This window comes from Nanorana parkeri, unplaced genomic scaffold (genome assembly GCF_000935625.1).
Source record: "Nanorana parkeri isolate BGI_ZX_2015 unplaced genomic scaffold, ASM93562v1 scaffold1006, whole genome shotgun sequence".
In the NCBI taxonomy this organism is placed as follows: domain Eukaryota; kingdom Metazoa; phylum Chordata; class Amphibia; order Anura; family Dicroglossidae; genus Nanorana; species Nanorana parkeri.
The window spans coordinates 91118-118872 of NW_017307274.1; the positions used below are offsets into that span (position 1 = coordinate 91118).

The 27755-nt window shown below is 39.9% G+C and overlaps 1 protein-coding gene across 3 annotated transcripts in view; it reads right to left on the reverse strand.

Annotated features, from left to right (window-relative positions):
• Nucleotides 1–3743: 3743 nt before the first annotated feature.
• Nucleotides 3744–27755, reverse strand: part of TGFB2 (transforming growth factor beta 2) — a 114314-nt gene continuing 90302 nt past the window's right edge. For 2 of the 3 annotated variants that reach the window (XM_018567104.1, XM_018567102.1), the window contains exons 2-7: nucleotides 17372–17535; nucleotides 11396–11528; nucleotides 11090–11200; nucleotides 9456–9633; nucleotides 8024–8177; nucleotides 3744–3963 (exon numbers count right to left, since the gene is read on the reverse strand). In XM_018567104.1, the coding sequence (XP_018422606.1) occupies nucleotides 3805–3963; nucleotides 8024–8177; nucleotides 9456–9633; nucleotides 11090–11200; nucleotides 11396–11528; nucleotides 17372–17535 (899 nt within the window). In that variant the 3' untranslated portion in view covers nucleotides 3744–3804. Of the gene's footprint in view, nucleotides 3964–8023; nucleotides 8178–9455; nucleotides 9634–11089; nucleotides 11201–11395; nucleotides 11529–17371; nucleotides 17536–21943; nucleotides 21958–27755 lie in introns of all 3 variants that reach the window. The other variant, XM_018567103.1, reaches the window with a different exon arrangement.

Genomic DNA, 27755 nt, shown 5'->3' on the forward strand with positions numbered 1-27755 from the left:
AACGGAGGCCCACAGAACTGTTTCCAAACAAAAGCTGATAAACAACTCCACTATTGTAATACTATCGGTACAGTTACATATACTTGGAACAAACATAGCATAGCTATACAGCATCGTAGTAAAGGTCTGTTGATTAGACCGGTACATATTAAATATTTCAATAGTTTACTAAATTAAATTTACATTAATAACAAACAAATGCCTCATACTGTCAGAGAATTTTGCATTAATGTACTATTTTGTGGGTTGTTTTTTTTAATGTAGACTGTAACGTATGGTGATTACTGAATTAGTTTACTTTTTTATGTACAGAAAAATTACAGATGTGCTTTTTATACTAGAAAGGCAATATATACACCAAACATCACTTAAATAGACAAAGACCTCCCAACAGGCCTGTATGAAGTCAAGGTTGGCGACTGCCGTGATATGCTCAAACTGCATTGCCTATTCTCAAGGCATGTCCTAAATTTATTTTTCCATGGCCTCCTACAACCAATGTCCTACACCTTTAAAAAAAACAAAAAAAAAGGTAAAGGTCCGACTTCTTAAATTTTATAACGTATGCAAAATAACATATATTTGTAATCTGTATTAACTATATTGCATATTTATGCCTTTACCGATTCTTGAACTATGGGACAGTCTTTGCTGCTAGGAGATCCATAGACATCTGTGATGCTCTAAAAATGAAAGTCACATTTCATTTATGCAAAGCAGCTTTGTCTTCAGAATGCTTTGAGATTGCCTGTCAGCGAAAAATGATACAACATGTCCCAGGCATTATTGTATACCGATAGGGTTGTAGCCACAATTCCCAAATGCAAAATTTTAAGGTTTCCTACGGAACACAGGTGACACCTACATTTGTACATGGATCACTGTGGACAACAGATATTTCAAGAACCCATTTCAAAAGGATCAATACAGGTAATAAATACTACTGAAGGAGAGAAGTGTATCTAAATAAAAAAAAAAAAAATGTAATGTATTGCAGCCTAACAGTCTTTAGATGTAGTGGCTACATTCATTTTTCTTCTTTAAAGGAGAACTATGAGGTGAGTTCTTTTCACTCACCTCATAGTTCTAGCCGACCTGTGACAATGAGACTGTCACAGGTGGGCTCAGTAGATCAGGAAGTGAGCGAACACATACCGGCGTTCGCTCACCTCTCGATCCTGTCACAGCTCTCTGGTGTAGCTCGCGGTATACTGAGCTTAGGGTGACGGGAGGACGCTAGTTTGTGTCCTCCCGTTACCCTAAGGAGAACTATGGGGAAAAGCCTTAAGCACATAGTTCTCCTTTAAGGCTTTTATTCCTGCTTGATGCTACTAAATTTAACAGACCAGAACTGATCAAATAAGTAAAAAAATATGGTTAGATTTGGCATACCTTTTATTACCCTAATTTGGCCTGCTTAACAAACTTTGTAAAAAAAGAAAAACAAATTGAGGTTTAAGGCCTATTTTTTGTTGGGGAAAAGGGATTATAGTCAGTAGGATGCAGAATTTTATTTCTCAAACAGTTAAGGTGACCCTTGACAAAAACAGCATGACTGTTGGGTGAAGTATGTGAATGTTGTCCATTTCTGAGGCAGTTCAAATTGCTCAGGTGCCAGAACGAAAGATTAACAAAAATGAAATAAAAAAAAAGTTCCCCTTGAATGTCCATGTACCTTGGTTGTGCAGTATCAACGTGATCTCAAAACCAAAAACCCATATTAATTCCTTAACACATGCAGAGGTGTTCAACTTGTCTTTTTGGAGTAAACGGATATTTCCAATGAAGATGTATTTACCAACGAATGGATTAAACCTTGCTTTGTTGCTAACCATCTCGAGATGCTTAAGGCTGATAGGGTAACTAAACCTATACATGTCTTTTAAAAATCATATTAAAGTCACACTAAACTCAGGAGTTAAATCTGAAAAATGCATTCAAGTACCTTAACTATTAACAAAAATGTAACTTATTTGTGTATCACTCGGCTGTACACCCTCAAATCAACTCCCATGATCCCATGATCCCTGCGTGTGTAATAAAGTAACCACCACTCCAAGCTCACTCCTGTGATAGACTACAACTTCAATACAAATTTGCCAACTTAATTGTGAGACTTTTGCTCCCCACAGTGTCTGAGGACACCTTGGGGAACAAAAGTAGCCCCCCTCCAGAAGGAAGAATAGTGTCAACACCAATTCAGAGATGATTTGAGGATCTACAGCCGAGTGATACACAAAACAGATACATTTTTGTTAATGTACTTAAATGCATTTTTAATATTTAACTCCTGAGTTAGTGTCACTTTAAGGAGTGAACCAATGCTTATAAAAATGTAACATACCCCATTATGAGCCATTTTCTATACTAGTTCCCAGGGAGCTACAGCCTCACCAGTATCTATTTATATAATGGCTGCCCAAAAGTGTACTGAACAATATTTTTTCAGCATAGAGGAGAGCTCAAGTCTTCAACCTTGAGCTGCATTCTTGCAGTCCATTAAACGGCTTCCTCAACTGTATATAGGAACAACTATCATAAAAGTCTACAAGCACCCAAAGCAAATAACTTTGTAATGGTAAAGATTTCAATCATCCTCTGCTTTCTTATTGCAACTGAAGACCAGATGGAAAGTCCAGCCCTCCCATCCCCTGATATAAATTTGTAGTGTGGTAATGCATCTCTAAAATTTAATCTGTGGTGATAAATACGAGAGCCTAGCACGTAAAACCATATTGATCTGCAGGTGGCCAAAGTGAGCCTTCAGATCAGAGCCATATCCAAGATCTTAGAGGAGGTCCTCCCGACATGAGTCTCCACATTTTAAGAAACCAGAGGGAGAGAGAACCCCACCGCTGACCATGCTAAACAGCTTTGGGTAGAGCTAAACCAAACAATGGTGCATTCGTCACAAAATGACATTTGTAGACTAAAAAAAACATTTTATTTTATTAAACAGAATGATTTAATTTGAGCTATTTGTTTGGTCTTTGCGCAAACTTCATGGCAAAATAATAAATAAGATCAACAGCAAAATCATGGAGTTCTAAGTAGTGGATGGACTGACCACTAGAACACAACAGGTCAAGTAAAAGAAAGGTATTATGCAATAACTGCACTTAAAGGGATATTCCTGTTTTCATTTTTATTCACATGACACTAATAAAATCTTCCAGTGTTTACTTTTTTTTTTTTAATTGTCTCTCTCTCTATTGCTCAGAAAAATTGAGACATTTCTTTCTGCAATAGTGTCTGAGGCAAAAATCTTGTCTGTTTTTTTCCCCCTCTTTGTTTTGTGCAGTTGCCATTTGCACGCAATAGAATATAAAAGGTGGGATATTGGTAAAGCCAGATATGACACAGACGTGGAGGAAGACCAACGTGTCTCACGCTATGGCTGTGCATTCAACAAAGTACCAGAGAAGGATAATTATTTTGATTAGACAAAGTTAATTTTGTGAAGAGACGAGGGCTCATTTTGCCAGTCACTGAGATTATTTTTTTTTGTTGGCCCACATCTCTCACTATAACACAGGAACATTAACCAGCAAGGGGGAGGGGGTAATGTTCCTCTCCAAGGATGTTTAATTGAGTTACTAAAAAACTCTTAACAAAACCTTCAATGTTTTGAATTTTCTGCCAGTTATAAAGAAAAAATTCAAAAAGTTCACACTAGTACCGTTTTTTCCCTCTTTTTTTTTACATTATAACACTGATTGAACAAGCCTTAAATTTCATTTATTTTAAAAAAAAAGTTTTTTGTTTTTTTTTCCTCCACTAAAAACACATGCTGTATTGTCAGGTCTAGCTACATTTACACGACTTTACAATCATATTGGAGAGCTGTTCGATTTTTGGTGTTTTCCCGACATAGTACAATATGGTTAAAGATTCTAAATCTTGAGATACGCAGCACGGAGAAGCAGAGGCTTCTGGGTTAATGGTGTTGTACAGACCGAGAACCTGCAGGGGAAAAAAAAAAAGACTTGTTAAAGAGGACCAAAAAAACAATGTAAATTTAACTTTAAAAGTATATTAAGGGCCAAAATCTTTTTTCCCCATTTTGGATAGAATGGGGAAGAGTTAAAGGCAAATGCCACATTTAAAAAAAAATAATAATGAATGCACGCATATTAACAAAATAAAAAAAGATGCATTTATTATTTTTTTGCATTACATACAGTTGGTAACGCATTGCAACCGCGATCGGTGGATTGCTGGTGCAGTGCTCTCTCTTCTGCAGACTATGCCTCATGTCCCTGCCTGTACAGAGGTACGGATATTCAGTAACAGGGATGGGAGAAATTGTCAATGGACTACAAGTGTGGTGACGTCTTTGCACTTGTATTCCACTGAAAACCATAAGTCCCACTGCTCTAGGTGGCAGATTGGACTTGTAGTTTCTCTATATACAGATCCTGTCAAAGGATCTGTGAATAGATGACATGGCTGTGTGGGAGAAGCCACGCATAGCAGCAGCTACAGATTTGATAAATAGCAGTAGCCTGCAGGGAGAAGAACCACACAAGTCATGTAAGTGTGGGGGTGGAGTGGCAATGTCACCATGTTTTATGTTACATCCTGAATATGGCTGTAACATGAAACATTGCATAGAAGGTAAATTTAGCATTTAAAAACACATAGAGTTATTTTTGCCCTACCACAAAATGAATGGTGGAACAGTCTTGTTGCTCCTTAAAGAGGAACTTTACCCATATCTTCAAAATGACAACAAACACACCTTTAGAAATGTTTACTAATGACAATCTACAAACACATACTTCTAGATAATTGCCGGCTTTTTATTCTTTGCATATCTTATTTTTATTTCCCCCCCCCCCTCCCCAGGTTACTTGATCTCCCTTTATTTCCTGTTACTCTGGCACATGTGACAAGGACATGTGACCATGCACATCATCTCAGGGGAGGAAAATGCCTTTCCCTGAGATCCTGTGAGATTACAGATGAGATTTGATTCTGCTGATGTAACCTTCCCAGGACACTACGCTTGGGCACATTACATCATTTGTGCCAAAGTGGACCAGGAAGTGGAAAGAAAGAAATTGTAATAAAATGAAAATATGTTTGTTTAGCTAATGAATGTAAGATGATTTCGTATCAGCATGCAGAGCTGTATGCTGAGGTGATGTTTAGTCAAAGGGGGTAAAGGTCAACTTTAAGCCTTAATCCTTAGAAGTCAAAGTTCCCTTGACTTGTACTGATAAAAGAAACAGGGATCTTTAAAGCATATTTAAACCCAAAAATGTAATGTATTGCAGCCTATCAGGCCTTCGATGGTTTATTTACCAGACCAAAATGGAGTAAATAAAAGTGCATTGTAAGGCCTCATTCACAGTGCTAAGAGCCGACCCGTAGAGATCAGTGCGGCGTGCACGGACATATCAGGCCGCTCCCGGGAAGGACAATTGCTGTGTGTGATTTGTACGCAGCAGCCTGTTCTCCTCTATGGGAGTACGTGGCCGTACGATCACCCGAACTGCATATCCGTGCGGGTGTCTGTGCTTGGACGCAGACAGGATGCATCCTGTCTGCGTAAGGAAACGTACACCCGCACCGATGTGCAACTCGGGTGAGCGTACGAAGGCGTACTCCCCTTCTTGGTAGCAGCAGATACGGCCGTGCACGGCGCACGGATCTGTACGGGCTGGCTCTTATCAGTGTGAATGAGGCTTTAGGGTTTCCATCCACTTAAGTGGAGCACTTTCCATAGCCAACTGTCATCAGAACAGGAAGTTATGGAAAATCTGCCCAATTGCAACATAGACATCTGTAAAAAAAACAATAGAGGTTCAAATACTTCCATGCTTGGTCCAAAGCAAAAATAATAATACCAAAAATAATACTAAAAAAATAAAATAATAATGTTGTAGTTCCAATTTCAAATGGAAGTATAGTGTTTTTTTCAAGGAAGAATGTATTCATTGTTAGATACATTAATACGCTTAAAAAAAACATGAATAAATATAGCTGCATTGGGTATTTAGAAGCCATACATACGGTACTTTGGTAAAAAGAAAAAGGAGTTTTGTTTGTAAAGAACAATATTTGAGTGAGATGGAAAGATTGAATTTGATGAGCTATTTATAAAACGAATGTTATTTTGGTTGCAGCAAGAGCAGTAAATAGGTGACCCAGTGGCGGTGCTTATGGATTAATAAGGATATTATTAATAGGTTAGTAAAACACAAAGTGACCTTTTCCTGCTGATTCAATCGACTATTTAAGACTGGAACAGAAGTCCTGTTCATCTCGGCCACAGTGGCTATATTATATGGTTCTTGCACAAGCATCTCATGCACAGTAAATGCCCAACAGATATTTCTGAAGGGTCAGCATCCGGAGAAACTGTTACGTCTGTTCAACAATTACTCACTTTTCTGTAAAACTGCCTTAGCAAGTAAAAAAAGTCCTTCATCTAACTAGTTAAGGTATATGTAAGCTTAGAATCTATTTTTCGGTATGTTTGACGTCATGTCCCACTATATAAAGGTTTAATGAGCAAACATTTTTTTGTAAATTGATTGCAAAATTTCTTGCCTGGAAATCCTACCATTAACAGAACTTCCTGTAACAGGCTAACAACGCTAAGCCACTGCCTCGCAATTGGCAGCAGTGGTGTTGTTGGGCTGCCATGTGCTCTCCTTTAGTTGCCTACTGAGCTACCTGTCAGGTCTATCAAATTGGCAGCCCAGCAGCCAACTGAAAATAAACTATACAGTGAGGCATGAAGCTAAACATAATGAAAAAATAAAATATTTAGCATTTACATATACTTTAAACTCTACCCATATATTTAGAAATGTTTAGAAATGGCAATCTCTCTTGCCAGCGTTGTATACTTTGCATACCTTATTTTTCTTTTCCTCCCCATTCTTTTCACAGTGGCCATTTTTACTAAGGGCAGATTAACATATCTTTACTTCCTGGAACTTTGGGACATGTGACCAGGACATGTGACCATGCATATCATCTCAGGGGAGGAAAATGCCTTTACCTGAGATCTCATGAGATTACAGAGGAGATTTCCCAGCAATGCTCTGCTGATGTAACCTTCCCAAGATGCATGGCTTGGGCACATTACTGTACATTAATGTCCCTGAGGACCAGAAATTGTAATAAAATAATAATTGTAAGTAAAATAAAAATATGTTTGTTTAACGAATGAATGTAAGATGATTTCATATCAGCATGCAGCGCTGATATGCAATTGTATTGTAGTGTATGAATGCATGCAGAGCTGCATGCTGATGTGATTTTTAGTGAAAGGGGGTAAAGGTCTGCTTTAATAGCACAGAACAAATGAGTGCCATGTACATCTAATGATAAACATTTTTAAAATGAACCTACCAAAGTTGAAAAATAAAAATCCTTATCTAATAGCTGGAATCAAGAGATTACTAAGATGTTGACCACCACCACCCACTGTTGAACTGAATCTACGGTCAGATCCCACCCCCAGAGCTAAGCTTCCCCCAATGCCCAGTGAAAGTAGCTCAGTGGTCAATTACAGTGCTCACATTGGACGGCACTATATCATGTGGGATGATACACTGGTCATGTGATTATAGGCTTATAGAACTAATGTTAAGGTGGGACTGGACAGTAAGTGTCTCACCTGACTACTGATCTTCCCCTTTGGCTGAGGTCACATAATTAATGCCTTGACATTTCGTCATGTGATCGGCCAGAGGGATCCTATAGCATCATTTTTTTCCGAAAGTATTTAAGTTCATAAATATATTAGGACAGGAAGGTTAGGATGGATGGATGAGGGGTTAGAAACATTTAAATTGCAGGTATACTTCTTAGCATTTGGTAAAGGTGGAAATGTTAGTAAATAAGTCATAAGCCATCTTGAAAGGTTGTTAATCAAGTCATGTTCTCTCTTGAAATGCTAATAAGTAAGTCATACACCTTCTTAAGAGGTTATTATTAAGGCATAATTAATTTGTAATCAAATAAGGCATAATTTGTTAATCAAGTCATATGCATTTGGACTTACCCTTGTGTGCTGGGTGTCGGAGCTCCACAGATAGGGACAGGCTCCAGCACAGAAGTTAGCATTGTAACCTTTGGGTTCATGAATCCATTTCCAGCCAAGATCCCTCTTAAAGTCAATAAACAATGGACGCAGACAACAATTGTCTTGAACATTTCTGTCAAATAGAGAATTAAATGTTCTATTAAGTGCATTTATATAAAGCCAAACTATGTTCAGTTTCTGGTACAGAGAGAGATTACCTCTACTGAAAATATGACTTGCCTGGCCATCATTCTGACTTTGCCTATATACTTGTCCCAGTTCCCTCTTGAGAAAGTGTTAAAGACCGCCAGCCAACCAGCATTTTCAGCAGATCATCAATGATGGCATACATGTCTCTGTTCTGGTTTCCTTAAATGCAGAATTGCCACCAAATACAAACCTCTTAAACAGTAATCCAAAGCTTGGAATGGTTAGATCTAGAGATGCACTGTTACCGGTTTTACGGTATCGAGTACCGCTATGTATATTTCGGTATTCGCCGATACCGGTACTTCCGGTAGCATGGAGCCATTTTCCCGGGCAATCAGGAAGGAATCAGCTCCTTGATTGCCCGGGAAGCTGGCTCCATACTGTTCGGCCTGCTTGATGCTGATTGGCCGGGAAGCCGGCTCCATGCTGTTTGGCCTGCTCCATGCTGATTGGCCGGGAAGCCCCGGCATCCCAGCTAATCAGCATTGAGCCGGCTGTCATTACCCACGGCCAGGCTTCCTGGCCATACAGCATGGAGCTGGCCTCCCCGGCCAACCAGGAAGCCGGGCTGCAAGTTATTACCTGCGGCCCGGCTTCCTGATTGGCCAGGAAGCCGGCTCCATGTTCCCATGTGGCACTGCCGGTCAGAGGTAATCTCCCTCTGACCGGAAGTTCCGTATCGGGATAAGTATCGGAGCATTTGGGCTAGTACAAGTCCAAATACTTGGTATCGGCACCAATACTAGTATCGGTGCATCCCTAGTTAGAACCCCTGTCAGTTTTTCCTTTTTGCCACCTGTGTCCTATTGAAGAGGCTGCCAGACAACAGTGCATGAAGAATTAAAACTCAGGAGTAATCACCCCTGTATATTTTAGTCACACATCAATATGCTAGGCCCTGATAAAGGGGAATTTGTGTACAACCCCGGAAGTGCACTGGCAGCTTGTGACATAAAAAAATCATATCTGGACAAATCCCCACAGCTTGGCACTCTTATCCTTTCACTCCATACAAGCTGAATTTCCCCAACAAATGAGAGCTGTCACATTCCGACAATCATTTAATTTACTCAGAACCTTCTCCAAGCTTGGAGTCCAGCTCTTCACCATCTTGATTACACTTTAACATCAAATCTGTATTTACATGTCCAAGAGAATTCACTAATCTGCCCAGCACAATTTTCTTTAACAGAGTACTCACCTAAAACAATAAGCAGCATCTAAAGCACGTTTCTTCCGCCGGTTCGGCGGCTGGGACTCTTGCCTATATGACGGCAGCAGCATTAGTAATAGATGAGGGGCCTGGCTGCTATGTTTTTTCTGACCAGGCTTCAAATTTCTGTGGTCCACGATAGGGTATAAGAAGGGGTCATCAATACCTTTTAAAAGATGTCCAGAAAAGAATAGATTAAATCTCTGTGTGTGCCAACTTAAAGATATTTAAAAAAAATCCTGGTAAAAAATAGTAATAATACTTATCTGTCACATCAACCGTACCTCTGGTCTTCACTCTCATGTAGCGTCTGACACTTCCAGGTGTGTGGGATATCTGAGTACCCCCTCCGTGCTCTATGGTTACACCCAGTGGCCACAGCTCTACGTGAGCACAATAGTGATTTAGGTGAAACCAATGCATGCAGCAGGGTTGCAGACATTCGACACACCCGGAAATACCAGATGCTGGTTCTGCGGCTAGTGTAGCTCTACAAGAGAGTGTAGATCAGCGGCAGGGTGACAGGACAGGTAAGTATTATTATGCTTCTTTTACAGAGTGGTTTTTCTAAATTCTTATTTTGGAGACAGCGTTGATTAATTAAAATAATAACCATACATGTAGGGCTGCAACAACTAATCGACATAATCGATTATAATCGATTATTGAAAAAGTTGTCAACTTTAACATGTGTAAAATGCAGTAATGCATAGCAACCCATCACAATTCTTCTTTCTCTTCTGATCTATCACACTGAAGTCTGATTATTTTTTATGGGTTACTGTACTGAGCACTCTCTCAGAAAACGGACTAGAAGCCCATAAGAACAGGGGCCCACCCCTGTGTCATACTTTTAACTAACGTACAGTTTATCTAAACCCAAGAATAAAAATTTAATATATTGCAGTATACCAGACCTCAGATGTGGTGGCTGCATTCATTTCCTTTTTTAAAGGCTAACATTTTTAGAAAGTACAGAAATACTTGTTGATCCTACCATAAAAACCAATGTGCTCCTAAATGAATTTGCACTGAAATGAAATCTCAAACCATGTTATCATCCTTCTTAGTTCTCTTCTGTGAACTTCACCTCCACTCTATGTTATAGAAATGAGACGAGCAGCATAGGGTGATAACACTGCTCCACCATAGATACAGTATAGGGAGTGAGTGTTATTACACTAGAACAGAAATACTGTAAAATATATATATATTTTTTTTTTTTATTTATATGAAATACAATAAAAAAAAAAATACCTCTACACATTTCCTTGCTTTGCTCCCCCACCTGGGAGCTTTAGGTGCTCCCAACTCTATATTGTCTTTCCACTGCTCCTGCTGCATCCGGAACATAAAATAACTGCAAAAACTCCAGGGACAGTAGTAATCCCCTGTAATAGCTACAGCAGATGTGCAGACCAAAGCAGTTTCAATACCGTACCTCACCATATAAGAAACCGTTAGGGGTATATATCTCTAGTATTCAGCAAACATTGAGATGTCACTTGGAGTGCCCAGTCGGCAGAAAAGATAGCCATTCATATTAACTTGATCGTTTATGATAAATCTGATCTTTAACAAATGCCTTTTATAAAAAGAAAGAATTAACGTTTTTATTGTACCCGCAAATCTGGTTTCTAGCTCTTCACTTTTGTTTGGGATGATGTAGTTGTTTGAAGGTACAAAAGTGCAACAAGGACAATGTAAACTTATTTTAAATCCAAGATTCCTATCTGTAAGAGAAAGAATGAGAGTTATCAATAACTAGAAAGAGAGATAGATTGATAGCGATATATGAAATTGACACATAAATAGAGATTGATAGGTTGATAGAGATGTATAGTTAGACTAAAATTAAAAATAAATAGATAAATAAATAGATATGAGATAGATACACAGATAGTGGTCTATTATTGAATTTGACTTACCTCTGTGGCGAAGCCATTCCTTGATGGCCTCTGTGACGTCAAAGGACAACCACTCGCCCTCGGCTCTCGTCTTCACGACTTTACTGTCTATGTAGCGCTGCATTGGTGATGTTAAGTCTTTGGATTTAAGAATCTAAAGCCAAAGAAACCCAGCAAAGATAAAATCATAATGTGTTACTCTTTCTAATATTAAGGTCTGATTGATTAGAAACAAAACACTTTCTGTGTGGTTAGATTTTATCTAAGTAGCTGATGGTAGGCAGGCTGAGTGGTTGCAGTGAAATACAGAGATCCACTAGGGAAATAAATTGTTATATATAAAATAATAAAGAAAATATGGCACAGAAAGCTTGTAAAAATGTTAAACTAGATAAATACTAGATAAGCACTTGACAGATCACAAGACCAAGCACAGAGGTGCATAAAGCAGAACCACCGGACAGGTCATAGGAGCTTTCCTGTACGCCTTGGTGGATTCCCTTGCCAGCCCCTACACTTGATGATCACTGCAGAACTCTGTTTTATAGATAGGCAGATGGATAATTGATCTCTGGATACCTGCTTAGAATTGGACATTCCTATTGGGTGTGAGATGCATTCCAGTAGGAAGAGTGCAGGAGCTATGGTTAGGCCCTTGGTACACTATGTTAAAAAGTAATTGAAAGAGGAGTGTCTAGAAACAATTTACTGGTTACAATTGTGTTTCAGGGACTTTAGATCTCCCTTCGTCAGGGCTTAAGGACTTTTTAAAACACTTAAAGAGTTTGAACAGAAGATTAATATCCTGTAATTGGGTTTAGGTAAGTCATTCCTATGCGGTTTCCAAAACTAGTAAAACCAAAAGTAGCAATATTACCCATAACAATTGTTCTTACTCCATTAACATAGAAAGGGTAAAATCTGTATTTTTATGGTCTGTTTTTTTGTAAAGTGATGATTCTAGGCATGTGTAAATGCAAAAGAACCAGATTTGATTCCCCTCATGTAAAATCATGGATCAGTGACGAAGGCCATTATATGGATGTTTCCCTTTGCTTTAAATTTTACTTGCTAAATGCTGTCCCTCTTTTTGGGAGGAATGTCAGACATGGCAAAATGTGAAATAAAAGCCTAAACTTAACCACAATTTCATGTTCACACAACCTAAATAAAAATAATAAAAAAAAGTTGTGTGACTTCTGTGGAGTTTAGCTGCAGGCTATCTCTGGGTGAAAGGAATATAAAACAAACTGGGGGAAGTGTCTGGGCTTATTATCCGAGACTTCCATCCACCTCCATTCCTGGAGTGACCCATTCAGCCAAGTGGTCTCACCGACACACTTCATCAACACTTCATCCTCTATAAATAGCCTCCCATTTTACATTTGGCTCGGAAGCCAATTTAACTATTAGCTGAACAGTGTGCAGTTCTTTCTGTTCTCTGTATATGGCCCGGAAGCCTTGAAAAAGATGTTCTCTCATAAAAATATCTACAAGTATAACTCAAAAACATTGTAGTAATGGTTCTGATGCTTGCAGAGATCTTAAAGTGCACCTGTGCCCACACTATGGACAATAAAGGGTTTACATATTCTTAACAAGTACGGTAGTAAAAAAAAAAACCATCACTGACCTCTCCAGATGCATGTACTGTGAAGTTATTAATTCTCAAAGATCTTTAACCACATAAGTCCCAGGGCTATTTTTTCCCTAAATCTCCTTGAGTACCAGAGTTTTTTTAAATTTTTATTTCATTGATGTCTCGGGTCCGAACAATATATCTGTTAGGTTTTGTATTCCACCCTAAGGTATTATACATTTTGTACCAGAGTGGGATTTAATTTGGTACCAAATGAGGATACATATATTTTTATTTCCTGTAATCGTTTCCAAAGTAATGTCTATGTAATTTGCGCACTATTATATATTTATCCCAAAATATAATCAACAAAGTCTGCTGAATAAAATATCACATTAGTGCAACTTATATGTAACAGAGCACAATGGTAAAGCTCAAAGTAAATGTTTGAGTTTTCAAAGCTACATTATGATGCATGTGGGGGGAAAAAAAGGGGCTTAGAAAATTTTAAATTGTTAGTGCGTTTTTGAAAGATATTGAGTTTGCTTACGTGAGCATTTGATGCTTGCGATTGAATGTAAATGTCATTCAGATCATCTGATATCATTGGTGGGGCATAGAGATTCTTTTAGGGAGGGAATATTTAAAAATATTTTAATTTTTGCTTGCTATAGATCACTATAGGAGTAATCTACTGTTGTAGAAAAAGGCTGGACAGAACTGTAACAGTGAGAAAGTGCCGTAACATCACTTGTGATACTACACTCCCAACATAAACACTATGCGGAAGCAACGTGTTCACATTCACTTCTACAGCACATGACTATGGAGTGTAGAAGTATCGGAAGCCCGGGAGCTGATCATTTCATCTCTTGGGCTTAGTGCTGGATGATAACTGTCACTGACAGGTTGCAGTTCCAACCCGTACCCCCGCCGGAGCTGTTGATTCCAGCTGCCACTTTAAAATGGCACTGGAATAATAGTCGCTATCTTAGCACTGTTTTAGAATAGCTGCTGGGACTCAGGTGTTTAAAGTTCACAACAAAGACTCTAAAGTTGGCTTCAAAATCGAGTTATAGGTGTAGTCTTGTTTGCTGAATTTCCCGCTAGCAATATCCATGTGCTTTCAGTGTTGCCACCATCTTAAGGTATTCTCATGACTCTGACCGCATTCTCTTTAAAAACAGATATATAAACATCTAGCAGGGAGAGGGGGACCCATTGAAATGGTCGGAGCAGATGTCCAGGCCTTAAACTCAGTGCAGAGCTCTGGTCCCAGGTCCTCAGAGCAGAAAGCATTAGGTGTTTTAACTTTCCAGCATCCAGCAAACACTAACAAAACTGTTGAACCGGTATTTGTAGCAAAAACCTTGCTCTTTCACGTTTTAAGTATGCTTTAGAAATACTTCAGACTCAGAAGTCTGGTATGTGCTATCTATACCATTCACCAAGCCCTGATGGAGGGGGACCCTTTAAATCCCTGAAATGCATTGGTTGCTTTTATTGTATAAGTCTTCCAATAAATAACCTTTGTGGACTTGACACAACTGTCTGGCGCTTACTGTACCTGAAGCAGGGCCCTATTTCTATTGCTGGATCCAGAAGATGCACTAACTGTGATGCCTAACTTAACACCCCTTTGCTAGGATCATATGACATCACATATAATATTGTTTTATTGGTCTAAACCTGGCAGAGTATTATGACAATATCTAAATAAGTTCATATGTGATAAAGCATTTGATGTCCATAAATATGCCAGCTCTCTGTCTCTGGCATCAGAATGTCTCTGGCCATGAGGGGACCATCTAATGCAGTCATATAACAGGGCAGGGACAATTGGTGCTGTCCTACAGGGACTCCATAGCCTTATGTAAGCTAGCACTCCATAGACTCATAGCTTGCACAAGGCATGGACTGGCAAGGGATGGAAAGGAAATAAGTATATGGATCTAACAGAGTCTACCTTAAAGTGAACTTATTGTTTTGCCTTGCATGGTAAAAACAAAACTTCACTTTAAAGTTCAGTCAGTATGAAACTCGCCAGTATTAGATTGCATGAGTGGTGCTTGCCATTTTATGACTGTGAACTAACTACACCAATACCCGAGAGCTGAATGCCCCAAGCCTCCAAACAGCAGCTAAGAACATACACTAATTAAAGAGGGGAAATGGGGTAAGATTTAGTGTTGTATCAACTCTACACTGTGTGTAATGCAAATTACAAAAGCATTCCATAGAAACAAGACATCCCAGCATGTTCAATAACAGATTACAATGTTACCAATTGGTTTAACAGACCACTAATACTTTGTAGTTGAAATAACTTGAAAGGGGTAAACAGGAAGGCACACTGACAAGACATCATTATTCAGTATATGTATATATATATCTATGTATATATCTATATATACAGTATATCTATATATATCGATATAGCTATATATAGATTTATATACACACACAGTACGAGGTCAGGGTTCCATTCTAAATATTCTGCCAAATGCTGCTTTTACTGGAATGTTATCAAATAAATTCCCGTACGAGGATTTCTCTGGATAGATAACATTCAGTCATGGGATTCTGGCTCTTTCAGTGTAACAGGGAATTCTGATACAAGGATTCATAACTTCATCTGTAATAACAGATACAAAAGATATTGGGATTGTTAAACGTACTGTTGACTAACCTTCTGGGCATTTATAAAAGCAGACAAGTTTTATCAGGTTTGCCTGCATTATAAAATGGTTATCTACAGCAGGTACTGGGAGGTATTGCATGCCTTGTAAAGCACCCGGGGAGCCTCCAAACCCAGGGCATCCTGCTATACAAATTTCACCCTACTATACTAGTCTGAAAGTTAGGCCTGTTTCCTCCCAATTCCCATGCCTCACTACAGGCTCATACCTATGTATACCACCAATGAAACAAACAGGAGCTGTTTAAATCTTGCTGATTTTTAGGGCTCCTTGAGTGTTTTATAAGCTACATGTCCATAAATTAGTCTGATATGTGCTAGCTGTAGATGAGCGGTGGCATGTTCAGTACAGTAAAGGGTCAGTCTACCGAAAATGGATATTTCAATTTTTGGTTTTGCTGAAAAGGTAAAAACACCTAACAATTTTTTTCAATCTCGTAAGGAACATGCCCTGATCTTCTGCCTGGACCTGACTACGTTTTCATCTTCTGCTTTATCTATCTGGACCACCTGAACACTCTCTGCTAGCCACCTGCATTGACCCCTGCCTGGATCCGACTACACTTTTGTCTACTGGCTGGTGACCTGAAGCGTCCAAACATTCTCTCCTGTCAGGAACTCTGCCTTATACAGGTCACACTCTGGACTACTGTATCTTCCCTGGAGCCCTCCTTCCTTGTTCATCCCTTGGCAGGGCGATTCTGGGGTCCGCGGCCTGGTACTAGCAAGCAGCTAAACCTATGTCCACCATCAGGAGCTCTGATGAAAACCGTCTGGTGCTTAGACTCCACGCCTCGGGTTGAGACCGTGTCACGTTAATGCATAGGTAGTTACCTGCACATGTCTTGATATTCCTTACTTACTGCTCATTCAAAAAAAAACTTTCCTACATTTTCCTAGAAAGTAGCAGGGGCTTTCCAAATTTTTTTTAAAAAGTGGAAAAAAATCAGCATACTTTTTGAATCACGATTTTATAGCAAACACAATATTTTAGGGATCGTTTTCTGTTGTCGCTATTCCAAAAAAAGTTGTTTTGTTCCAGGATAGGTAAGCTATGATAATGTTTGGTTTTCATCTAGGTTTCAGTGACTTGAGGACATTCTCCACTGCTGAGCTCCAACAAATCTTTCCCTTGGTGTGGTCTTTTCCTGGTGTATAATAATGTTAGTAAAGTTCTATTCACCCTATAAGCAGCAGGAGGGGGAACTGGTTCAGCTGCATTGAACACATCCAATACAGGTGTGGTTTTGGCAGCTTGTGTCCCATCTGAGTCCTATTGCAAAGTTTTTCCTTTACTGCCTGCCCTGTAGACACAACAGGAAGTGAAAGGAAAGTGCCAAAGTATTGCAAATCTCCTCTCAGACAATTGTTAAGGGACGCTTGTACAATAGAAGATTTTCCTTATGTTCCCGTTCTGGTGGCAACTCAGGATTTTAGATAAGTCCTTACTGGGGTCATCAGGACAAATATAGAGAGTGAGTGTCCCAAATGGGAAGATAGACAGTAATAAAAATGGGACGTGGGTGCTAACCCTTTCCTACTCTATGGGAAAAAAGGCCAAAGTGTTACGTCTGAACACATCCAGAATTTATCTTTAAAAAAGTTCTGACACTTTGACAAATATGACCCAAGCATCGTTGACTATTACAATAGGACCTATTCAAATTAGAAATAATGATACAAAAAATAGTAGAAAAATATTTACAAATCTGGTATTTACCTGATACAGCTCTATTCGTTGCTCTGATACCCGTGCTTTTGGATTCTGTAAACGAAACACTCTAAATTCTGCCTTCACTAAATTGGAAACGTTTTTCTCCATTGCAGAGACGTCGAACCGGACGATTCTGAAGTAAGGATTGTAATAGTTTGGGTGGATGGCATCTGCAAAAAGTTAGTATTACATTTTGTAAAAATACTGATGGGAAACATTGGTTTACTCTAAGATTTCTATACAACATGACAACAGAGATGACTTAAAGGAGCAATGTCAAATAGCAAAAGACTGGTGCAAGGAAGTTTCTATTGGAAACAGCTATTCCCAGAGTCTTGGGACATATGCTATTTACAGGGCAGTGACATTTCCTGTTTTCAGCCCCATGACATATTGCTACCACCACCACCACACTGTGCTGTAGACATGTCAATGGGCAGTATTACATTTATTCTGCAGATATTGCTTTAACCCCCAAAACCGTTTTCCGCACCACAACTGGATCACTGTTATGCTTTCCAGCAAACTCCAGATGTGCTGAGACATGGATCTTTTTGAATAATGGCTTCCCTCTTGCAATCCTGACACAGAGGCCATTGTTATATAGAGCTCTTGATATGGTTGACCATTGCACCTTTACTCCAGTCTCTACTAAATGTGATGAGGAAACTCGCCGTTCCAGAATATATAATACATGAGTCAATGATCAGCAGATGTTTCTAAGACAAGAATTTTGCTTTATGACAGAATGCCATTCCCTTTAAAAAATGAAGGAAGTGTGAAGTGACTGGGACTCCATGACACCCAATCAGATAATTTTTATTTTACCTTTTGTGTGTGTGTGTGTGTGGGGAAGGGGGGGTAACTTCACATCCCCGAGGACACAACTATATAAGCAATTTGACAGAGCTACTAAAAAGCACACAATGCAGGTTACAGACCCATGAGGGATCTATTGCTTCTCCTAAGACAGTGACCACTGAACTGACCAAACTAAAACTTGAAAAATATTGTGAATGGTCTTCCCTGCTCTGTCCCAAACTAAAATAAATGATTGGAGTTGAGCTTTATTTGGTCAAAGAAAGTACACAACCTATAATTTAAAAGAAAAGAAAATATTGCATGAGTGACTTGAGAATCTTGTGTGACATCAGCATGATGTAATGATTTGTACTGCAGAGCTTTATAAAAACATAAGCCTTATGGCAAACATATTGTTGGCAGCAAACCCTGAAAGATTAGCATGAGTTGGCGAAGGTTAAGCCTCTCCGCTTCCTTGAGGAAAAAAAATGTGCAAAAAAACAAAACAAGACCACAACCTCGGAAAAGGATGATGCTTCAGATAATTGCCCATGTGCCGCAAAGAACCAACGGCGCTCTAAGTAAGGTCTTACTGTTCTTATTGCCGCCGGTAAACAAGTGTTACAAAGATTTATTTTTATGGCCTTTTGTGTTTATGAAGCCGCTGGTCTTTGGTCCTCTGCCAGTGACTCGCACAGCACTGCTTCCCAACCTGGTCTCCGAAATGCGGTAGTCATCTAGAGTGGATTTGCAAATATTTACAGTTAAATGTACTTATTAAACACAGTTGTTATCCTTTTCAGATTACGACCATTTCTCTCTCCCACTGGCAATTAAAATAATTAAGCTGTCTCGAGCGCTGATCTGCTATACCGCTGAAGTATGCGGTTACAGTAGCCGAGCTCCAGATGAGGCACTGGAAGAAGACGCTGATATACAACACTTGGAGTAAATCTGTCACATGTAAAGCAGGATCATGTGGTTGTAGCAGAAGACTGAATCTGTTTGATTAAATTGATGCTGTCATCACCGAATGCACGAGTGAAAAATCGGCCATTTAAAAAGGAATCTATAGTAGTTTCAGGTCAATTTTTCTTTTATTTTTTAGGTTTATAGGTTTTTTAACTGTTATTTTACATCTGATTTTATATATATATATACACACACACACACACACACACACACACACACGTATATGTCTCGAATATGCATGTCACACCTCAGTGGCTCAATAAACTTTTTATTCCTCTCATAAACAATGCATTTAACAAGTACAAAGTACAAAGATGAAGACAGTTTCGGACATCCCCGTCTTTCATAATCAACTGAGAAAGTGCAACACTTATTGGAATTACATTGGATGGTGGAGTGGAATCTACTAGAGAAAGGCACTGTGTGTACCTGGGGAACCCGTGCTGCTCACCCAATTTCCGATATACTGTATATAAATATAAATATGAATTTCAATATTTCAACGCCATAAAGGAGGGCCTTAATGTGGATTCTGGTTTTCTGACACACTATCAAAACTTTTTATGAATCTACAGAACATCACAATATTCATGTATGTGGTATATCTCTGATCTGTTTAGGGTTTATTTGTCATCCTATGTTTATTTTTTCTGTCTTTTGATTATCAGGAGGCATTTTTTACTCCCAGGTCCAACATTTATGACACCCCTCCCCCCCTCCAACAGCTTTGTCCTGTCTTAACTGACAGACTGTCATGTTGATCAGTATTGCTTCTGACCTGAAGAAGAGAGGTTCACTCTCGAAAGCTTGTCTTTTATATATTTTGTTAGTCCAATAAGAAAGGTATCATTGCACACTGCAATACTGTGTTTTTGTCTTTTTTTAAATCTTATATATATATACATATATATACAGTATAAACACACACACCCACACACACACACACACAGTACATGACAAAGGATTCCCTAAGCACTACAGTTGAGCTAACCAGACAGCCCAGCGCATGCTGACCGCTTGACATTGTGGTTTGTTGTACTGAAACTTTGGCATGAGCCTTCCAATAAGGGATAAGTCACTGTGATCAGTCATTGCTGTAATTCACCTGTTTTAATTTAGCTTTAAAGGTCTATAACAGGCTTTAACATCAAAGAAGGCAACTGAGAGTCTGGAAAACATGAAAAGGAGTTTAAAGTACCACCTCATTCATGGCTCAAAAGTAGAATGCAAAATATTCATGCAATTTAATATTTTATATTTACCTGACCGCAACAATTTTGGATAGATTAGGGAAGTATTACAACGTCTGACAGGTTTTTATTGCTGTCTTTTTCCCACTGGGAAGAGTTATCCTCTCTTTTTGCCCTGATCACCGTGTCTTCATTACTCTATGCAAAATAATTTTTTTTAAATGGCCGTAAAAACATTATTATACTGTATGCAATTACTGCCCAAAATGAAAAATATCTCTTCCTTGTCATCCATCTTTAGTTTGCAGTTCAGGCTGCAAGGAGAAAGCAGAGTGATACAGAGATACTATGCTGTGCAATCACAGGCTGAGGTTGGGAGGAGACCTGTAAGTAAAAGTAAAACTGCAACAGAGAAAGTTCAGGTCTCCTCCCCTGCCAGGCAGGACTGTGCTGTGTGGCAGAGAAGTGGAAATCTCGGGCCTAGGTAGATAAATACAAATTATTTGGCAGGTAAATCATCTCCAATAGATATATTTCCTCTTTGTGTTTAGCTGTTTTCCTGGAGATCAGCTTTTACAAGCCGCACAGAGCCGACAGACGATTAAGATATTTGAAAAGTGACAGGTCCACTTTAAGTCCACTTCCATAGTCCTGTTATGAAGCAGAAGCTGGCAGATAAAAGCCCAATAAAAGTATGAGAATTTGGGAAAAAGGACTAAAGACTCTGGCTACAATCCTTGGCCTCCATTCTCTGGGGAGGGAGGGTTAACAGAAGATCTTCTGTTTTCTCTTCCCTCGCTCTTCAATGCAAGGGAGAGAGACGCGCAGCGGACTCAATGGCTGTGCTTGGCCAAACCGCCTCGTTGTCACAGCAGCCGTGCAAACTGCCAAAATAACATGTAAATGCTGTCAAACTCTGCTGCTTAGATTAGACTCGCTTGTAAGGCACTGAGCAATGTTTCAGCAGATCTGACTGTAAAGTGCTGCCGTCCAAACCTAACCACACCCTCACCACACCCTGCCCGCGCATATCCGCACCCGACCGTGCATTAGCACAAAAGAGCACAGCCCATTTAGCAGGTTAGAACCCAGGGCTCATTAGAGCGTATCGAAACCCAAGAACAAGAAATGGAATATATTGCAGCTGATTAGTACTTTGATGTTTTGGCTGCATTAGTTTGCTTTTTATTCCTTTATTATCAACTGGTGACTCTGCCAGTATTACACTTCCTGTCCTAGGGTGACAACGCTCACTTACTTACTGTACTCTATGGAGGAGCAGCATTACTACCTTAGGAAAGGAAGCATGTTGGAACTACAGAACACCTTCATGCCTTCCTCTTTTCCATAACACACAGTGGAGGTGCTCTGTAGCTCACAGAGCTGGGAACAATGCTATCTGATTTGTATTTATTTATTATAGGTATTTATGTAGCACTGACAATTTACACAGCGTTTTACACAGTGCACATTCACATCAGTCCCTGCCCTTAAAAGAGAACTATGGGCTAAGTGTTTTTCCCCATAGTTCTCTTTAGGGTCACGGGAGGACATATACTAACCTCCTCCTGTTACCCAAAGCTCAGTATATAGCGGGTTATTGCACGTGATATACTGAGAGCGCCGCAGCTGGCAGGATCCCGACAATACTGTCTGGATCCAACCAGCTGCGTGTGACAGCTGGCTCTGCCTATCTAGAGGCAGAGCCAGTTGTGCCCACCCCCTCCCCTGTCCATTCCTCCAGTCAATATTGAGGATGCACAAGGAGAACTTACAAACTCCTTGCAGATAGTGATCTGGCCGGGATTCGAGCCGGGGACCCCCTGTGCTGCAAGGCAGAAGTGCTAAACACTACACCACTATGTTCAAATTATTTTAATGGTATATCTAACAGGCCAAAGGGAGCATTGTTAGGGTTTGCATATACTTTAAACGGTAAGATATTGTTTTACAATAAGTTACCGGAGAAACCACCAAAAGTAACCAGTCAATGTTTTTTTTCCTCCTTTCCCTGCAATAAGTAACAGCTCATCAGTACCTCACACGTACTCATATACTTTGGCTATGACCACTTTCATGCTACTTTATAGAGATTGATACAACTGTATAAGCCCAAATCAGGAATGAAAAAACTCAACACAAAAAAGTGTAATGCTAACATTCATGTTTAATTAATGAGGACTGGCAGTGGACTATACCCAGAAACAGCACAGAACAGTAGGGTCGGTGAAAGAGCTGTAGCTCCCTACTGTAGGCTAAAGTACTTGTATATTTTAAGGCAGCATCTGATCCACATTACTGTACTCCTCTCCAGCTCTAACAGAGAGGGGCTTTTGGGTATGGTGGTGACCTCCCCCAACTGACAGTGCTTAGGCCAGGTGGGGGTAAGGGCAATGAGATCATCTACCTGGGTAAGCCCCGGTGCTGCCTGTTTCTGGAACATACCTAGAGTGGCTTCTGCAGCAGGGAAGCACTAGATCAGAGTTTATACCTTGCTGAGAGAAAGGTCTATCAACAGACACTATCACTTTGCCTTAAAGTGATACTGTCACTTTGTCTCTTTTAGGTTTTTTAATTTGTTAATGATTTATAGATATGTATCATACAAACATACATTTAACACAGGGTGCATCTATGACTGGTTTTGGCTAGACAGCACTGCAGCAGCTGCTTTCTTTCTGACTGTTTCTCCTTAATTGATAGGGTACAGAATAAAAGGAAAGGAGGGAGGGTGGGAAGGAGTCAAAGGAGGATGGGAGTTCCTTTCATCATTTAGCTGTGTGTGTGTAATTTGAGCTGCAGCTATTGAACTCTGTAAACAGGCACAGCTGGTTAAAAGGGAAAAACATATTTTCACAGTATTAGCCTTGAAGAATCCCACAGTGGCTGATTACATGACCAAAGGCCTAGACATTTCAATCACACCACCTCAGCCGAAACGGAGCAGAGTTAAGACAGAACCACTAACTAGCTAGACTGAAGTCAGTGCCCCAACCCTCTTCAGCTGAGATCATGTGACCAATGCCCTAGTACCAGAAGGTTCCCACAGCAGCATTACTTTTCTAGTAATGATAATAATGTAATCAAACCATTTACCATTTATTAGTGTACTGTAGCATGGTGATGAGCATAGTGAAACTTAAGGCATAAACTTAGTTTATTTTATGTTTTTATCCATCAGCATGTAAAGTCCACAGAGACCTGTGTTGAGTTAACATTCAAAAAAAACGTTCCACTGATGAAAGATCCCACTGAATTTGGAGGTGAAATGTTCTTAAACATATGGTTCCCAACTCTTTTCTATGTAAGTAAAGCAACACTATCAAATAAGAAAAAAAAATGTTATATTTATACATTTATTTACAGTATAACCATGGCTATTTTATATTTGCATGTCAGTAGAAGTAAATTAATCATATACACCACATAGCCACAAGTATGTGTATGCTCCTTCAAGTTATCGAGTTCAGGTGTTTCCAGTGAAGGGCATGTTAATGTTACAGTTTAGACAATTGTGCTCTTCCAACCTCGAGGCAAGAGTGTGAGGAAGGCCTTTTTTCGGTTGCAGCATGACTGTGCTCCCCATGTACAAAGCCAGCTCAATAACGACATGGTTTTAGGAGTTTCGTGTTGAGGAGCTCGAGCGGACTGCACAGAGCCCTGACCTCAACCCAACTGAACACCTTTGGTATGAACTGGAACGCCAATTATGAACCAGGTCTTCTCATCCAACATCTGTACCTGACCTAAAAATGCATTTTTGGATAACTGTACACAAATTTCCCAAAGACATATTCAAAAATCTTGTGGAAAACTTTCCCGGAAGAGCGGAGGCTGTTATTGCTGCAAAGGGAGGGATGGGAGGCATCTTGATGGTCATGGTATTCGAATGGGATAACTACAAAGCTCGTATAGATGTGATGGTCAGGTGATAACGGAATGTAGCTACATTCATATTTTCACTGTTCGCCTAGTAGAATGTCAGAGCTTTGGTAAAACAGTTGCAATAAAGTTATTTGAATTACAGTTGCTGATTAGGTCATTGAAGGATAACAATAACAGCAAGGACAACACATTGATGGTGAGCTAAAATACAAAAAAATAGACACGGCTTTGCCCTTCCCAGTTCAATGGGAAAACCCAGCCCGTTTAATGCACCTCTGCAGCATCAAAACTCATTGAGGGGAAATGAGAGAGGCTGATTGGTTGCCGTGCACATTTGCTCCAAATTTTGTCTGCTCCAATTTTGATAAATTCCCCTCAGTGAGAGATGGAAAGGAAGTAATTCTATGACTTCCCAAAGGAAGAACTACATGAAAATATACTGTATGTACAGAAAAATACAAAGGCCGACGGTATCTATCTTCCTAAAATTAAAATGCATAGCCAAGCAGCAGAAGGAACACAAAATTATATGTGATCACGACAGATTAACATCTCCATCTCAATGTCAATAAGAAACTTTAAAAACCAGTCCTCACGCTGGTTTACATTCTTTGCGGAATACAGTTCTTCCCACTATATTTAAAACAGACAGCGCCCGCTTTCTAGTCAAACGCTAACCATCTGTCTACAAATTGCCTAGCCAAGCCTTCAATAAAAGAAAGATGTTCAGAATTTCTTCCCTCTGCCCTCCTCTCTGTTATTATATACTGATACTGTGGGGCCATCCTCTGCAATTCTCATTTACAGGAGACTATCCTCCACTCGTTCCTTGATTACTGTAACCTTTCTCTGCTGCTTTTCTTCTCCCATTTTAATCAGAGTAATTTTGTAGGACTTTGGCAAGCAGGCCTTGCGGCTCTCTGGATATCATAATAAACTTGACCTTTTAGTCTGGTAGTAGAGTCAATTCTAAATTTGAGAGGAGCATTCATTCTCTTAAAGAACTCATAAAGTTCAGTAATACGTAGGCGGAGAGATGTTTACTTGTGCACTGTTAGAAAAGAAGAAAACAGATACATTTCCACCATGAATAGCAGCCTGTAGCTAGAATGGAAGTCTGGAGCTTTTGGTGGACTTTGGACAAGATAACTGCAATTACACACAGAGCACTTTGATCCAGCACTAAATATACCCCCAACCTTCTAGGATGAGAAAGAGCCCTCTTTTAGCACAACGTGTGTGGGTTAAGGACACAGCCCTACCACAACCCAGTTGTGTAAACTGTGAAGGCCTAATACACATAAAAGAGTTCTTGAAGCAGAATTCCAGCCCGAAATAAAAAAAGAACAGCCCATTAAAAGATAACATAAAAAAGCAACTTTTTTGCAATACTAACCTTCAATCCAGAGCTGGAAGTCTCAGCACTTTTCATTGTCCTCATTCTAGTTTTAATATTAAAGGAGAACTATGAGGTGAGTGATTTCCATTCATCCTCATAGTTAGAGCTGACCTGTGACAAAGAAACTGTCACAGGTCGGCTCTTTTGATCGGGTAGTGAGCGAACACATACCGTCGCTCGCTCACTTTCCATTCATCTCCCTGCCGAGAGCGAATACTGTCAGTCACCGCTACCCGCAGGGATTCCCCCCTCCCCTCTCTGATCCTCCAGCGCTGAGTGGAGAAACGGAGGGGAAGGGGACAGGCATAGCTGGCTGTGCCTCTAGATAGGCAGAGCCAGCTGTCACTCACACAGCTGGGTGGATCCAGACAGTATTGTCGGGATCCGTCTTGGCTGCTGCACCCTCAGTATATAGCATGCGATAGCCTGCTATATACTGAGCTTTGGGTCATGGGAGGAGGTTAGTATATGTCCTCCCATGACTCTAAAGAGAACTATGAGGAAAAACACTTACCCCATAGTTCTCTTTTAAGTTGATAAAAAATGTGGCAACTTGGAAATCAGTGGTTTTGATTGACTGCAAGGAGATGGGATCGAAATTGCCTTGATCAAACCCAGTGGAAATATTGGATCGCTTTTGACCAAATTGCCATTGTTTTTTTTCTTTTTTTGATAATTTTTATTAATAACCTGTATAGAAGCTGTCAATTTACAGCCCAGTTTGATCAATAAAATTCAGGTAATGTAAAGTGTCAGCAGGTGGCTTCTGACAAAATATCAGTAAAGGATGCACTCCAAAGCAAGCTCACTACTGTTTATTAATGTACTAGTTTAAAGTAGAATACTCTAAACAACGTTTTGGGGTCTCACAGGATCCCCTTCATCATGCAAACAAGTGATGAAGTTGTCGTACTAGTACTTGCACCAGTACATTAATAAACACGTACTGAACTTGCTTTGAAGTGCCGGTGTCCATACTTTCCTTGTGTCTGATAACCACTTATCTGTTGCTTTCACAGTCTCCCATCTTATAGAACTCATCTTTAGCTTCTTCCTGGTCCAGATGCCAGTGGCTTAAGCCCAAAGAAAAAAAACACACTTTCAGCTTGCAACCTTATTGGCTGAAGCTTCTGCAGTGAGGTACATGACCAATACACAAGGATACAGACTTAACAAAGGCCACCAAACTAGTTTTTGTGTTTGCCATAGTGACCAGATGCATGGTATTTGTAGAGCCCTAGCCATACTACATGTACTGATGTTGAGTGGAGCAGGAAAGTAGCACACAAAGGTCAGGAGGAGTTCAGACATGTGTTGAGAGGTACCGCATGACCGAAAATATTCCAAGCTTAGAAAAAATAGGCGTCATCATACACACAAGTGTTTATATTTCCCTTACCAGCCCTGAACTTTGGTCTTGTCCTGGACTAGAGGGCTTGCCTAAGGGAAGCATTAAGTAGAATTGGGGCTTTATCATCTGCACCAAGTCTTGGCGCAGTACAAAGTGAGAGTTCAGCATAATATGTTCTTTAGTTCATGAGTGTCAGGGCGTGTTCAGCAGACCTTAGCAACACGTGTTGGCCTCTCCATTTTGATGCCTAGTCTATGGGCCACAAAGCAGCCATGTCTAATGGACAGACAGAACTCGACTTCACAGAAAATGACTTTCGTGCTAGGCAGTGCTAATATAATTGCTTGAAAAGGCTTTTTTTATTTTATTTATCCCAAATGTCTCTAAAGCCTATTGCCCTATACACTTGATTTTTCATGATAGAATCTGGTTAGTACAATATAGCAGAGGCTTTCTTTGAAGAGTCTGTGCTTTGATGCCTTTAGAGTTAACACATGAGGTCAGGCTTGCACACTGGAGACTTGTAAAGCTCAAACTTCAAGGGGAGCTCGCTGCAGATGGGGAGGATGCACCTGCACAAAACGCTACACTAAATGCCAGAATGGCTCCTGAGCCAAAACAAAAGGACGTAGTCTCTAGGCTGCCGTAACCGGAGACCTGGGACTCATCAGCGCAACATGCTAATCAAATCAAATCACCAACACTGTCCTAAATTCATCCCAATCAACTGCAATCAAATCCAATCCTTCCACAAGCAAGGTAGACTTTCCAGGAATCTATGAAGGTTTGCAG